Source organism: Acanthochromis polyacanthus, chromosome 4 (assembly GCF_021347895.1).
Source record: "Acanthochromis polyacanthus isolate Apoly-LR-REF ecotype Palm Island chromosome 4, KAUST_Apoly_ChrSc, whole genome shotgun sequence".
NCBI lineage: Eukaryota > Metazoa > Chordata > Actinopteri > Pomacentridae > Acanthochromis > Acanthochromis polyacanthus.
In genome coordinates this window covers 26,378,573-26,395,186 of record NC_067116.1, presented here as the reverse complement: position 1 = coordinate 26,395,186, position 16,614 = coordinate 26,378,573, and the positions used below count along the sequence as shown (strand labels likewise).

Genomic DNA, 16,614 nt, shown 5'->3' with positions numbered 1-16,614 from the left:
TGAGCCGGTCAGTTCACAAAGATCTGAGATAAACACTGCTGGTTGTCATGTCTTTCGTGTTGGAAGAAGCGTGACTGTAGTCTGTATAGACTGTTGGCCAGCACACCTCCTTCCTGACAGCTCCATTCGTCTCAACACCTGCCACTCTGATCTGGTTTCCATCTAGTCAGCTTCTTGAGATCATCAGTATCCTCCAACAAACTCTTTTTCGCCTTACACGTGTCTATGTAGATCCTCAGTCTCCCAGGTCATGGTAATGCCAGGGGCAATGAACCAAAGTGCAATTCATTCGTGTAAATATGGTTAAATTTGTGCCTTGATATTCTTCTGTTTTTCTTATTTATCTTGTCTATATAGTGTGGATACGTAACCTCTTTAATTTCTAGTTGTGTTTTCTTGCTTTCCTTACTGTCACTTTGCTGCTGTGATGTTGCAAATTACCCCCTATGGGACTAATAAAGAAATTCAATTCAGTAGAAAATCGCTGCACTTTTAGGTTACTGAAGTCGTTTCACCTCACATCTAAGTACTGAAACCTAAAGAGGCCACTTGGATGACAGGTGAAACATTTTCAAAAACCTAAAAAATTAAAGTGGCTTTATACTGAAGCACCTAGGTCCACCTTACACATGTTAAATATTCTACCTTATAACTTAAGTGTAAAAAATGTTCAACTAAAATAACCGAATAAAGCTCTTACACATGTGAGGACTGTTCCTAGACAGGAAGTCTAATGGACTTATTTGACTAATCTCATAATAGTATTTAATCACAGTGCAGGGTATTAAGTTCTATGATGAAAGAAACATGTTTGGTAATGTCTTTGTAACATTAGAACGATATAGAAATTATTGAATCTATCTAAGCATTATTTAAGAGCGTCACAGATAATCAACAATGTATGACGTATTTCACTCTAAAAGAGTATGACACTCGGATGACTAAGTTAGCTTCCACATGACTTCTCAGCGTTCACAATTTATTATATGCTGCATTAGACAGTGGAATGTGTGCAACTTGCAGAACACGATAGCCAGCAAATACATATGAAGAAGTAGTGAAAACATGTTGCTCCGTAAAATATAAAAACTCTGTGCCATAGTTGTTGTGATCAGACCAATCAGTCTGGAAATAACTGGACTGGCTTGCCGGTCAGAGAGAGGTCTTGTCACAATGATGAGTGTCACTTGTTAGTCATTAGGATTGGAGTTATTTTTGTCACCTCAAGTTTTTAAAAACTGTTTCACTGTTGAATAGATTTAAGATACAGACTCATTGATTGCATGAATCAGTACTAGTTTACTAGGACCATCTCTTGGCTTGTATGTACTGGAAATGTGGACTTGAACACTCTGCTGTTCTTTACTCTCCCTTATTATTCGTTGTCATACACTGAATTAAATGAGAATCTTATAACTGCATTGCTTTACATTTTGGATATTCAGTGCCTTTAAAGCTTTTTGAGTTCTTCTACTAACTGGTACTTTACACTGACCTTCTTGCAGATTCATTTGAAATATTGTTCATTCTTCATTATGTAGATTTTGCCAGATAATTGACTTGCCAGCAAGCTGAACAGTACCTTATTTATAAGTATGTGTTATCCATTGAACTTAAAGTTATTTGCACCATTATATTTGAAACTGTCACAGCAAAGGGAATCTATGCCTTTGTGAATATGTGGTATATTTGCATTTGATTAAACTAAATTTCTGGAGATTAGTTTCACTAAGCACAGTTCTTGACCCAGAGAGGCTGTCTGGGCAAAGCTTGTGACTGCATGTTGTTGAGGTGGATTTCATTAATTGAGACGGCTGGCTGCTGTTTGCTCATTTGTGCCATAGCTTGAATGAATACCCAGATCACAAAAGGTTTCAGTAAACAAAGGATCAGGATCTTTTTAGTTATTGTGTTATTATGTTCTCTGCCCTGTCCTTTTTTAATTGTGCAGCTCTTTGGTTCAGCTCTTGGTGGTTTTAAATGTGCTTTATCTGCATTTGACTTTGGCTCAATGCAGCCAAAGTCGATCAATTGAAACTGTCCCGATCGAGTTCCAGTTTGTTTGTGTAGCACAAAAATGAGTCGCACAGAGCAGCTGAGGACACATTTATTCATTGTTTATTCACTTTTCTGTTCATCTATTAACAGAGACAGTGGCGCCGGCTTGTACACTTCAACTTCCTGAGGCTGAAGAGATAATTACTTTGTGTGGCTTTAATGACAATATGACCTTTGCATTAAGAGCAGTGATACTCTTACACATTTCTTTTATGTGGTTCCTTTAGTTATTATGAAGAAAAATCTCCCACTCACACCTTTGAACAATGTAATGTTTGAATGTTACACACGGACATTTTTGTAATAATTCGACTATGATGTTACAAAAGAAAAGGGAGTATGAACCAGTGTGTGACTAAACCAGCCGTATGATGAATTTGTGGTTTGTTAATGTTGGAAAATAGAATTGAATGGAGCATTTCTGAATTTATGATCATCTTAAGCTGTGTGTTGCAGAACAGTCAAACAGATGTGAGAACTGGTGAGTCACAAAGTATATTTCACAATTTATGTATAAGATTATCTACAATTATGATTGACAAGTGAAAACTATAGCTGATATCAATCAAATATGTTGATTAATAACACCTACAGAGAAATATTTTTCTGGAATCAAGGAACAGAGAAGCTAAGCTGAACTTGCCCTTTTCACCTCTGAACTTGCTTCTTCTCTGTGCGAGAGCTTGAGGTCTTGTCAAACTTGGCGTTTGGAAGTGGTTTAGTCTCAGTTTAAAGAAGTGAGGCGCCAATGTTCCACTGGCCTTTGAGCCAGTGCCTCAAGACTTTTCACAGTTGAGGTTAAAGACATCAGGCTGTGATGGAAGGCCTGCCAGTGTTGATTCAGAGTGCAGATGAGAAATATCCTGACATGGTATAAGTCCTCTCTGCAGCCCTGTACTGTTTGATGTGGGAGCCTCAGAGCAGCGTGATAGAGAAACAGATCTTTCTTGTGCTGATATAACGGTTTGCCTCCACTAAGGCAAGAACAAGCCAGCGGGCCGCATCACTGAGAGTGAGAACACTTTCAATAAAAATAGAAACAACGGTTAAAATTTGGCAGAGTAATGCAAACCCGAGAATACAGATGTCCTGTTGATTTTTAGATGTTACAGAGGATTTTTTTTTACGGCATTGCATAGTCTCTCATCCAAAACTTGCAGCCTGAGGTTCTCTTTCAAGAGCCCCTTCACTACATCTCTTTTAAAAACTTAAAAACAATGACAGTTGTTTGTGAGATGTTTTTAGGACATGCATGGCAGATAATCAGTTTTAAGTTTCATGGTGTGTCCCACACTGTTGACTGTAGTCGGCTCTCATCAGCAGCTGCTTGAATGTTTGAACGAGTTGAAATGTCAGTCTGCAACAGAAAGCTCAGGACTGAGATCAGGATAGATGCCGTCTTAAAATGATATTGATGCTCATGAAGTGGCTCAAGATCAAGTTATTTTAAAGCAGTCTATATCCCCTTCATAAACCTGGTAAAAATACCAAACAGATGACTGTGCTACAGTTGTTAGTGAGACCACTAGTCTATCTGGTATCATGACTGTTTCACAGCCTCACACTTGTTGCATTGTGAGTTATACAGTGGTTGTTTTGGAGTTGCCAAACTGATATTGTGCAGGAAGAAGTAACTGCTAAAAATCTGACTATTTTTATGTGTGGTGTTTATGAACAAAACGTATATGGCACACCTTTGCTTTGAAAGTAACCTGGATAAACCTCAGTCTGCTCTATTAGCTCGTCACATGATGCCACAGTGCCTCACAGCCCTGAGATACTGCCTGTCTGGGACACTGTTTGACTTATATTTATTTCCATAACCCATTTCTCATTTGGAATAGTAGAGTAAATTTAGGCTAATAAATGAAGTAATAATCTATCATCTTGGTCTGCCCTCATACAAAGATGACATTTACAGCTTAATTTTGCTTGTGAAATAATGAGACTCTGAATAATTTACTAAGCTGTTATGTCCGTGCAGAAATATTATGTCTCACCCAGGGTCATTTTGTACCAGTAAGCAGCTCTATGAAGTAAAAATGTGTTTTAATCTCTCACACAGTGGTAAAAACAATTTTTCATAGACTGTCCAGCAGTGCCACTGTTAATCCCAGAGCATGTGGCCTGACTTAAAACTTAGCACACTTTTGATCTGTCGGATTACAGCTTTTCCCAGCCCTTTCCCCCCAGTTTTTCTTCTCATAGCGTTGAACTCTTTTGTCTTCCACTTTCTGATCTCGTCCACGTTAAAGCTTTTACCGCTACATGGATAATAGCAGCCTGTCATTTCCACAGGTGTCATGACAGTACAGTGACGCAAATAGTGCTTGTGTTGGTTGACAGATGTGTGGTTGTCTATCCTACAGATGGTTGGTACTGGAAAATCAGCCTCATGTGTTGAGAGCACTGATTCAAGTATGTGCACAGGTAGCTTCGATGTCTCAAAACAGGTCCCACATCAGATGTAGGAAAGTTTTCTTTGAATATGTTATGTATTTATGGGCAGAGTGTGGCTTCAGTTAATGGATGATGAGTGTTACCTTTCCTTGACTCATTTGTTGTTTAACCTGAGCAGCGGAGTCACCCAGCACCTAGACAGCACTTTGTCTAGAAAATCTGAAAACTACATATACATGCATCAGCCATAATTATAAAACCACCTGTCTGATGCTGTGTAGCCAAAATAGCCCTGACCTGTCGAGATATTGACTCCACAGACCTCTGAAGGTGTCCTGTGGTATCAGGCACCAATACATTATCTGCAGATACTTTAAGGCCTCGAAGTTGTGAGGTGAGGCCTCCATGCATCAGACTGGTTTTTACAGCTCAGCCCACAGATCAAGCTTGGTGCTTACATTTTTCTTAAGGGGCACACATATTCCAAAAATGAGAAGAGGAGCACATTAAGAACTTTAGGGAGCTATAAAAATGGATCAACTAATTCGTTTTTCTCTAATTAAGGGTTACATGTTTGCTGTGTATTTGTTACAGCTAGCCTCCTTTGCCTGTCCAATCATGGGAATTGAACTGCACCTTGGCGGACATAAAAAGCTTCAGTGGAGAGAGCTTTTTAGTTAGTAGAGAATACCACAGAAATACTCACATCCTATTAGAGACAGTGTGCGGTTGTTTTTATTATGACAAGGTAACATATTAAAACACTATAAAGGCAATCAGTGATCCCTGCTCATGGTTTTAACCTTCATATTAGATTAACTGCCATGTAAAGTGGCTGTCAGCAGCCATCGTATCAGTTTCACGCTGTACATAAATCAGCTTCTCAAGCTTTCTTACTGGGTCTGTCTGTACCAGCCTACATAAATACTTCACAATTAATAAATAGTCACATTCACTGGGTAGAACTGTTTGGCCCTACACTTATCAAATCAGTATTACAACCCATGATATATTAAATATACCATATATTACAGGGTCTCGTTACTTCAAAACATCTAAATTAAATAGCTGAAATCCTGCATGACTTTCATTTCCTAAGAAATGTGCTTCCCAAATAACATTATTTTAGTATACAGAGTAGCATTCTGCTGTCGTAGAAGTCATGTATATAGTTTTCTGCTGCTATTGTTCTTTCGCCTACATTCAACATATCCTTTGACATAGTTGTGTTTAAGATGTTGAGACAAATTGGCTCTGTTTCTCTTTAGAACAACAAATTTGTTCTTGCAGGATTTGCTTATTGTGTAGTCCTGTTTAGTGTTGTGCTTCCTGAAGCCACAGTGGGCCCATAAGACTGACTAGGGCTGCTAGATTAAGGCAAAAATCATTGTGACAGCTGGTTTGGTCAATGATTAGATCATAATTATTTTACACAGTTACTCATTGGCTTTAGAAACATTATGCATTTATTCATCTTTAGGGAATTCATGTTCCCTGGTAGTAAGTGAACAACCAACCCTGATTTGCATTTGGGCTTTTAAGGGGAGGAAAAAATGCACTACTGTCAAGGAATGGGTTGGGTTGGATTATTACCGCAAGACAAAACAAGAGCATTGTTGTGAAACTTAATGTTAGACTTGATGTTTTTTGCTTCATAATCCTTGGAAGGCAAATCATAGTTCAAAATAAAACTCTGTTATTTTACCCAGACCTACAACTTACATGTTATTTTTTTTCTTTACAACATCTTCCTCATCTGCTTGTGTTTCTCCAACATTGGGCTTTCTACCCTTGTTTTCCCTCGTGGTTAGCAGTCGAAAGGCTAGCTAATAGCTATGAGGGAGCATGTAAACCACATCTGTGAGTGAGTGAACATAAATAAATACTGGCAGTGCATACTAATTGACAGGGATTGGTTGTTTATTAGTGAGGCAAGCTTTATGTCTGTTGTTGAAGTTACAGGTAAGTTAAGACAGCTCCAGAGCATTAAGGGCCTTGCAACGATTAATAAGTAAAAATTAACCTCATATGAACAAATGAAAGATGTTCAGATACAGCAGTGCTCAATGCTCCTGAGATGATCGGTATTATAGTTCTTATGAATTTGATATAAGCATGAATTTAAAACTGGCTGACTCCCAATAAACATTTTGAGTTCCTTTGAGTATTTTATTTGTGTTTTGGGATATCTATAATGCATTTGAAGCCAATGTCTTAATAAGCTGTGGATGTTTGCTGCATTGAACTGAACTGGATGGTTCATACTTTACTGATTTGAAAGCTTTAGAAGAAGGTAGCTCTTTTATATGAGTTGCACATCTGCTCTGATGGTTCTTTTTTTTTTTTTTTACATGAAGAACATCTTCCCACTAGTGTTGACACTGGAAGCAGCAGTGTCCTTGTTGATTTGCTACGTCTGCTACAGATAATATTCATAATTTCACAAGTTAAGTGGGTTTTTAGTGAATTAGCTCACAGTACTTCACAAGTGTAGTGAGTACAGTTAGCAGTTACCAGCAAGCCAAGCTACTCCAACATGGTGAAAGTAGTTTACTACGTTGTGCATTTTAGCCATTTGCCACCAGTAGGCAGTGAGACTCATGTAGTTAGCTGTATACAAGCTGCTAGCTGGTTTTTGCAGTGTTGCAGTGAGGATTGGATTATTATGTCATGTTCATATGCAAATGCTTCTGTTGCCATGAATGGCGGTGGCGCCACATACTGATCCTTGGTTTTGTTTCAGACTGCAGTGAAAGCTCTGTTTGGTTTGTCGCTTGAGCAATGCTCTGGAAAATGTAGCTTATGTGAACGCTACTATACTAATATTTGATCAATGAAAGAGCTTTCCTACTGTAAAGACATTTCATTTAGTTACAGCTTGAGAAATGAAGTTAAACTAGTGATGCTACAACCCAAAACTGTATTTTCATTGGTGGTGGCCTCTCAAAGCTGACTGAGAAAGAATTTGTAGTTAGACAGCAGAGGAAGGGTAGGTGGTCAAAGATTTTTTAGTAAGCCCGGTGGTCACATTGATAAACAGCAAGACCAGCTCATGATGAGAAACAAAGCTTGGCTATAATACCCCATGAGTAGGAAGGGAAGTGATAAAGAAAGCACATTGAGTGCAGAGTATGATGGCAACAAAACACTTTTTCCTCTAAATGCTTCCATGAATTATAGACTTATGTCATTAGGTCATGGCTCATTGTTCACATTTTCCTTTTTGTCTGTGTGTTGAGGAACAAGACAGAAAGGGAAAGGATAAAATGTCTAGCCTTAGCCATCTTGGAGCTATTTGTATGTGAATTTTTTTTTATGTTCAGGTTTTGTAGTTACAAACTATGCAAAACATCTAAACACTTAAGATAAAATGTGATATTTAAAGTTGTTCATCGTGCTAAAACAATTAAAACAGCTAAGTTGATTATTCAAGACATGCTTTCAATAATGTTTTTTTGATGGCTTTATTGATTTATTGCTCATCGTAGGTTGAAAGCAGTTCACAGCACTGTCAAATAAAATACTAATATATAGTATGTGTTGATAATCATCTCTTAATGTATCTGTTATTAGGCTGTGCCATAGCCATGCTCGATCAGCTGTTCATGTTTATGCCTTTTGTTGTGGTTTGATATACAAATATTCTGTAGATTTTGTTTTTGACATCTTACAGTTTCTTTCCAGGAACACTGATGATTGTCATGTTTAGTTTTGTTTGAAAAAAGATCAGCAGCTGCCTCATGTTTTATTTTTTCCCCAAGCTGCATTGCTTATTAATACAATAGCAGACTAATCAAATGAGAGACAACAATGTGGCTTTAGGCTGGGCTCGAGAAACCTATAAATATCTCTGAAGTCATGCTGACTCCTGGAGGCCCCAAACAGGGTCCTCGATGTTCCAGCAAGAACACTGATTTCATCTGTCATCCCTGTATTCAGAACCAGAGGGATATCTTATCTGCTGTTGTACTTAAGCTTTTTTGTGGCTGTTTCTGATGGGGGGAAAGTGGGAAATTTATTTTGCTAGTGCACTGTCTGCTGTCAGTTGGTAAATCTGATGTTTACTGACAGATGTTGGACAAACAGACTGAATTTTTAAGCTCATTCCCCTTGAATCTTGTATTTGATCATTGTTGATGATCTTGCATTGCAAGCGCTCGTTTCATATTCAATTAGAGAGGAGACTAAGAACCCCCAAAAGACTGCACCTCCTCAGATACCCAGATGGATAGATGTTCATGTCGTCGAATTTCATAGTGTCTCCGAGTATTTTACTGCAGAAATTAAACTCAAAATGAGTCTGAAAAATAATAGTCAAAGTATACATTTCAGTCACACTCCTGGAGTCAACTGGCCACAAACACTTATTGTAGTTACACCTAACCAATATTTTGCAAATATTCTGGATGTGACAATTTCCTAAATTTGACATCAGTAATTGTAAACAACATATTCTGTTTGAGTATTCCCAGATAGGCCTTATCTACTATATATATATATATATATATATATATATATATATTTTTTTTTTAATGAAATGTGGAATATGTTGATGTCATTTTGATTTTAGGGGTAGCCTTGGGACATACATACAGCACATTTGGAATAGGTATGTCGTTTGTTTTTGTTTTTTCTTAACCAGAAAGGCTCCTTGCCTGTTTGTAGTCAACTCTGTGTTATACACAAACCAACTAGCCAATAGTTTGGTAGGCTGGGGTAGAGTTTGCAAGGCCAAACGAAAAGCCCACGTTCCTGGTTGGAGGGAGAACACACCTACTCACACCTATTGAGTGTTTGGGGCCAATTTGCAGTTTCCACTTGGCTTAAGATTTGTGTTTTTGTGTTGTGGGTGGAATCCGGAGCATCCTGGGGAAAACAAAACTCCACGCTGAAACAGCCAGATGGACAGGTGGAGGTGTTTCTGTTAGACCACAGCACAAATCACTGAGTCACCATGTTTCCCTGAAAGGGGCTGAGAATGGAAGGGTGAACAAAGGGGGTGAGAGGGGTAGGGGGAAGGTGGAGGGGTAATGGGGAATAAGACAAGGTGGTTAGGGTGGATGAAAAAGAGGAAGGCAGAGTGAGATGAAAGGAGTGTGGTTGGAGAGGGATAAAGGTGGAGAGAAGATTTGGTTAGGGTGAGGGAATAGCAGGGTAATGAGAGGAGAGTGGAGAAAAGGGAGGAGGTTGCAGGAGTAGCAGTGGGGTGATAGAGTGAGGGTGGAAAGAGGAGAGATGAAAGAGATGGAGAATGGGTAGCAAGACAGAGACAGGAAAGGTGAGGGTGGTGGAGATGGCGGGGAAATAGAGGTGCCAATGGGATCTTTTCTTCTCAAGTGTCTGCTGCTCCTGGGTTAGTGCCACATTCATGCCTGATGCTGTTCCTAGTTTTTCTTTGGTTGTCTAGCTGTCTTTGAACTTGGGCAACTGCGTCCTTAACTTTGGAGGTTTTCTCTACCTGTTGGGCTAGGCAGCTCTTCTTGTTCTTTTATATTAAGAAAGCCACTACAGTTGCTAGATTTTTCAGGAAGCCTCTGAATACATCCTCCCCTTATAGGAGACTACATCTCTTTTCTTAATCTCAATTCATTTGCATATTAAGCAGGTTTTTGAAATGCTCTGTCTCGCCTTTTCTTGCTTTAGTGTGGGTATTTTCTCTCCTTATCGCCCAAGATCTGGTGCCACTCTACCTACCACTCTAATCCAAGTTGGCTTGACACACAGCAGTTTCAAAACTGGATACTTTAGGTGCTGTAGGGCGTGGCGGCAGGCTTCACTTTGGGAACCGTAATCGGCAGGTTGGGCACAGCAGGCAGGTGGAAGTTTGGGCTTCACAGCAGGCAGCTTGGACAGACTTTGCGAGGGTTGCTGCAGGCTTCAGTTTGGGAGCTGTGGCAGGTTGTGGTCACACACAGTGTCTTCCCAGCTAACCCTATTAGCATGTCATAGCTTATAGACTAGTGCAAAGCCAAAATGTTTCAGCTTGAATGAAACATAAACACACTGCTCTGACAGTAACTGTTTTGATCATGGGGCGCATTGAACAAACAAAGTCTCGTACTGAACCAAAGATCTTGTGCTGAAAGGATTGGGATGAATATTTTAGGGCTGGACCCAAATATCTGAATAATCCGTTGTTAGAGTGGTATCTGAATTTTTGATTTTTCAGTATGTAAAAAGTGATGGCATTGGTCTTTCAGTCTGGGGAAAAAGTCTGAAGCACAATTTCAGTTTCTCATTGAATCTTTACTTAACAGAGGATTCCAGCTGAGTGCTTGCTAGTACGCAACAAATACGTTCTCTAAAAACTGTAGATAATTGAACGTTTTGGCATGTGCTTTGTATTTTTCGATGCACTTTAACCGTGAGTGGTTTTCCCCTACAGATTATATGTTAATGTTTTGTCAATTGTCTCTCCTAGTTAAACTTTTTAAAAAATGTTTTGCTTTGTGTTTGCCCCTTTAGGGTTCCAGGTTGGTGTGGTGAGAGAGCAAGCTAACTGTGGGGAGGAGGACCGCCTGGGGCATCGTGTCCCTGGCTCTCAAGGTAGGAATTTATCAAACAACAAGAAACTTTAATCTGTTAGACAAATGAATTAAGCTTTTTGGCTGAATTAAACATATTGTTGAAATGTGATTGTAGAATAGTTTCAATGCAAACCAGCAGGACAACCATGAAACTACCGGTACTTGTTTTTTTATCAGTCCGATGTCGAGCTTTTTACATCGAAGTTTCAGTCATGATGTGCACCAACTAGTGTATGTTCTGGTTGACAATAAAATGGCTGTTCTATTCTTTTATTCTGTTCTAAGGTGCCTAGAAGCCTATTCAGTTTCTAGTTTACTGCTTTGGGCTCCTACTGAACTTGAGCTAAAGATTTATTTTCCCATGAATGCTCACCAACATTCTAGCTACCTTCTAATTTTGTGGTATTCTATGTAGCCACAATATCCACAAATATCCAAATTCAAATCACCAGACAACTAAGATGTAAATTCCCAGCAGCAGATTGCACCGTACTAACTACAGTATGTGAGGTAATGTCAGCAGCATTCAGAACGTTATTGCGGTTATTTGCTGATATTGATTGACTTGTTTTATGTTCATTAATGTATTATTTTATACCACTGAAGCATTGCACTGTCTAATGACATAAAGGGGGGCAGGCATGTATGTGTGTGTGTAATGAGGCACACCCACACATTTTTTCAAAAGTGTTTTTTGACTAATGTATAACTGAGCATTATATTTAGCTGCCTCTCCCATGAGTTGGACTCCAGCTCCATCATCTTGGACTGCAGCTGGTAATGGTAGTCGACTATCTTATCACCCTGGGACTTTATGATATCCTTATCCTGCTCTGAAGCCTTGGTGAGCTCGACGTAGTGCTTCATGAACCAGTTCTCCACCTGCGGCAGGCTCGAGTTGGAATACCCTTTCAGGTCACAGCAGGCGTCTTGGAGAGCAGAACAAGGAATTCAAGACAGTGGAGTTAGTGTGTCTGTAGGGTAACAGGCTCTGTGGAGAGTCAGTCAAATGACTTTGAGGACAGCCATGAAAGCGGCCCATTCTGCAAGTAGAGAGAGATGAGGCAGGATGAGCCAGGGCTGTCTGGTCTTAGTCCATCACCAAAAAAATATATGTATGGCAAACACTGTAATCTAACACAGATGGTGTCATCTCTCAGACAGATATAAAAGAAAGTACAATGCTAAAATGAATTTCTAAATATAGTATAGAAAATCTGGATGCTGTGGTCTACATCGTCGCACAAGGACCAGCTTTGGCTGGAGGCATGTTTTTGTCTATCTCCCTCCATCTCATTCTTGTATACGCATTATATCTAGAACACCTGAGTGGAACTGCATAACATATGACATCTGTAATTTACATTTACTTGGACACATGGATTAAACTGATTTGAATTTGGTGGCTAAATGTCCACTTCACTGTGACCTCATAAAACAGAGTCCTGGCTATTATTCACCGCCATATCTTGGAACAGGAAGGGAGATTGCCACAAAGTTTCTCATTTGTTCAGATACTGATTTGGGGCACTAATCTTTAAATGGTGGCTTCTGTTTAGATTTTCTGTGCTTTAGCTTTTGTACAGCAACATTCGTGTTTGAAGCTTTTCTGCTGAGCTTGTGAACACAAGGAATTTAGTTTTCTGTCTCCTTATCTTCACACACTTCAGTGTTTTCACTACCTGAAATATATGAGTCTGGGCAGACATGGATGCAAATTTGACTGATAGGTGGAAGGATTCAGCACCTTTAGTTGTTTCTGCTATCTAGAAGAGCATCAAGTGATCAGTTCTTTCTTTTGCTGTCATCTGAATGTGCACAATGTTCACATGGTTTTTAAACATGTCCATACACAGTTAATACACTGAGATTTTGTAACTGTTCCCCATCAAACGACCTGACTGAAAATATAACTAGGCTTGAGTTAATGTGTAACATATTGGAACTTGAGCCATAAACAGGGTCAATGTGTCTGTCTCTCAGCCACAAAGTTTTAACTCTGCTCCATTGTCTGTGTGGAGCCTGTAATTACAGGTTTCATCCCCCTGTCATCTGGACAGACCATGTAACAGTCTTTTTTTCAGCAACCACATGAGTGTCATACTTTGAAATAGTTTTTGGTTGCTGTTTTTATTAGTGTGCTATCTCTGAGTCATCATTCCAGGGCAGAAATCTTATGACTTTGTCCACGATGCACTGTTGTCGGTACTTCCAGTCATAGCAGAAATTCCCCCACTGCCTAGCGCTGGCCAGGGGGGCTGCCATTGTAAAATACTAGGAAGGGCTTGGTCCTAAGCAAAATATCCCACAGTATGCCAGAGAAAAAGTCCACCCGAGTGCAGCTGGCAGATAAGATCTGAATGTGGGGGCAGCAATACAGGGACTTTTTTTTTTTGTAAAGCGGTGGGGGCAGTAACAGGGTAGCTGAGGGTGGGCACCATGCCCTGACACCATGACAGCACTGTGTGTTTCTGTTTTTGTACTGTTCCATATTTATGTATTTTGAAATGTTTTTAAGTTATCTCAGCTTTGACTCCCACCAATGGTGACCTGGAAAAGGAACAGCACTGTAACAGAATTTTAACAGTGTCAACTTGGAGTGTAATTAGACAAAAGTCACAACAAAATGTACAGCTGTACGGTTGTGTGTGGGAGCATGACAAGCTGTGCTGTTACAAATCGCTTACAAACAGAGTCTGGTTTTGTTCAGCCTCCTCCTGGATTGAAGCAAATTCTGTAAACAAAGAAGCAAGATATTGATGTAGATCCTAATTTGCCTTTTTTGTGGCATTTTTATGGAATGATTAAAAGCTTCAAGATTAAGCTCCTTCACCGTGTGTTTTGGCCCTCATCAGTCCTAAGATGGGTTGGCATTATAGCAGAACATGATGGGCTATTGCCAGTTTCCCCAGAAGCCCCAATGAAATCCTGTGCATATCTGATTTATTAATTGATTGCCATCTCGTGACATTGGAGGCAGTAGCCTAACTAATTCTGTCAAAATACTTCCTGAGAGTTTGATTCTTTGTACGCAATAATTTTCATTTAACTTAACGCAATGCATAAGCAATTAAATAACAATAATGATCATAATAATCGTAATTATTATTTATTATTATTTTTAATTAGTATTATTATTATCAAGCTTTACAAGATGCTTGGACATAGCAACAAAACAATCAAGACAGATTGTCTGCAGTCTAACTAGTATTTCCAGTGGCCTGTTTGTCTTGACACAGATGCCCCTCTCTGTCAGTATCAAGGCAGAATTCACACACATTGACACAGTCATAGCGTGGCTTCCCTGGCAGCTGGCTAGTCCTCTGGGACAAACTGAGAGGGGGAAGGAGAGACGAGCTTGATATTGGATAACACAAATCTGATGACTTAGTCGATCTGTGTGTTAGGTATGTTGACACTCTTAAGAGATAATCTCAGGTGTTCTGAGGTCAAGCACCTGTTGAGGAATTGCTGTGCATTCTTGTGGTTGGAGCCTCATGTGCTCTAAAGAACATCTGAGTGCTGTTAGCTTTCCTGCACTTTGTATTAATAGACCGTATTACCTCTTCTTAGCTCTTTTCCCACATTCTGTATAAGGGTTCACACCATTTTGAAATAGATTTTACCAGCTCTAGGAAAATACCGAAGGGTCCTGCTCACTATCTTCCTTACTGGATATTCTGCAGTGCATATGCTTGTCTCATAGTCTGAACAGTTCCTGTATGTGGTAAAAATTGTTATTTTCATAAAAACAGGCAAAACTGAAGAAAGTTTCTCGTGTCAAGGCCACTGTTGCTCATTCTCATCTCCAAGTATGAGTGGGTCTGTTAGGGATAGCCATGCAAATTTTGTCATTTGCACAAGTCGGTATGGATTCTTACAGACGTCTGCCTGCTGCCTCGAATTGGAGTCCGCACAGCCACTACACTACAACAGCATTAGTGTGCTTGTGTGGAATATGCAGAGGCTGTAATTTTGAACAACTATGTATCCGTGATTTTTACAGCTGTGTGTTTGCCCATCCACAAGGCGGTGTAATCCCAGTTTAAGGCTTTGAGAGTGATTAGTAAGATTGTAACTGTCTCCACTATCTGACAGTAAATATATCTGCTGACCAATATTCATTGCTTAAAGTTGTGAAATCTTTTTCCACACTCCTCACCCGGACATTTTGTCTGTTGTGTTTGCAGTAACTAAGGAAGGGGCTTGGCAAACTGTTCGGCAGCATGGAGAAGGAAGACCTGAAGGTCCTCAACAAGGGGGAGGAGGAGGAGATGGTATGACTCTTTTCATATTCCATCACTACTGGTGTGAGAATAATTGCGTTTTGACTTATCAGAGCGCACTCTTCTCTCATTCCTAAGGAGCTGCAGGGCTACCGTCTGTGTCGTTGGCGACTGGCCCTGGTGGGCCTTGGGGTACTATGTACAGGGGGCTTCCTCCTCCTGCTGCTCTACTGGATGCCAGAATGGTGCGTCAAGTCCACCTGCACCCGTACCACAGCCCGTGATGCTGAAGTGGTGTTGCTGCGTTCTACGGTAGGTGGCCACTACAGCTGCATTGCTTCACTGATCAGTTCATGAACAGAAAATATACTGACAACCACTTGCCAAATAATCAGTTACTAAATTCAGACACTTTTCTTATTTTGTCATAAATTACTTTGAATAGAATGCAGTTTTGATTTTGTTAGACATAATAAGCTAATGCAGGACATCACTGAAGAACAGTAAACAGCATTTTTTGCTCAATTAATCAAGAAAATAACTGTCAAATTAATCCATAATCACAAAAAATGTTGTTGTGTCCAGTCACATGTTGAGGTATTGAAAGTCCAGAAAAGTAACTGCATGGCAAAGTAGTGATTATTTATGTATCTCATTGACAGGCCTTTAGAAAAATACTACAGTCGATATAGTACTGTATCGGATGTTTACCAAGAATAATGTTACTTTTCCATTTCAATTAAATGAAATGAAGCAGTTCTGATTTGACACATTTGCTTCCGAATGTGCCGTAATAAAAATTATCCCTGCATTTTTTTTCAAACCAAGAAAATCAAGCTCACCAGGATATATGCAGAATACCTAAACCTCAGGTCCATGTTCTTCCAGAGCTGCATATAAACAGCTGTAGTAGCACAGTAATTCATTGAGACTAGCAGTAGCATAAAAAAGAATGCACAAATAGTTTGCTGTTCTTCCAACAGTGTGTTCATAACACTCGTGTGCTTTTGTGTTTATGTGTGTATGTTTTTGGCTGTCTGCATTTTGTTCTTTCTATATTGGTCATTTGTTTGTATGCCTGAGCTACCATTCATCCATAACCATTTGTGTAGAAATCAATATATTTGATTGTGGGTGATGAATTCTACATGTTCTTATGACGGGTTGAAGCGTTGTGAACACCCATCTTGTGGACTGTAAATATATTTTAGACAGGAATGGAATTCTTTCCTTTGTAATGTTAGTTTGGAACAAGAAAGGTAAGATGGGGTATGAAAATAACAACTGAAGTCCAAAGAGCCATATGGTGTATATTTTGCTAGTTGGTGAGACATAAATGGACTGTCTTTGTTTTGGTGTTATGCAAAGAAATCTTCTTTGCCTCACCAATAGAATGAAGTGCA

At 39.5% G+C, this 16,614-nt stretch overlaps 1 protein-coding gene across 1 annotated transcript in view; it reads left to right on the top strand.

The window, feature by feature from the left end:
- The window catches only part of atp13a3 (ATPase 13A3), a 42,115-nt gene that overhangs the window by 797 nt on the left and 24,704 nt on the right, over positions 1 to 16,614 (top strand). The window contains exons 2-4 of the mRNA XM_022194716.2: positions 10,924 to 11,004; positions 15,176 to 15,262; positions 15,350 to 15,523. Coding sequence (XP_022050408.1) covers positions 15,212 to 15,262; positions 15,350 to 15,523 — 225 coding nt within the window. The 5' untranslated portion in view covers positions 10,924 to 11,004; positions 15,176 to 15,211. The remainder of the gene's footprint in view (positions 1 to 10,923; positions 11,005 to 15,175; positions 15,263 to 15,349; positions 15,524 to 16,614) is intronic.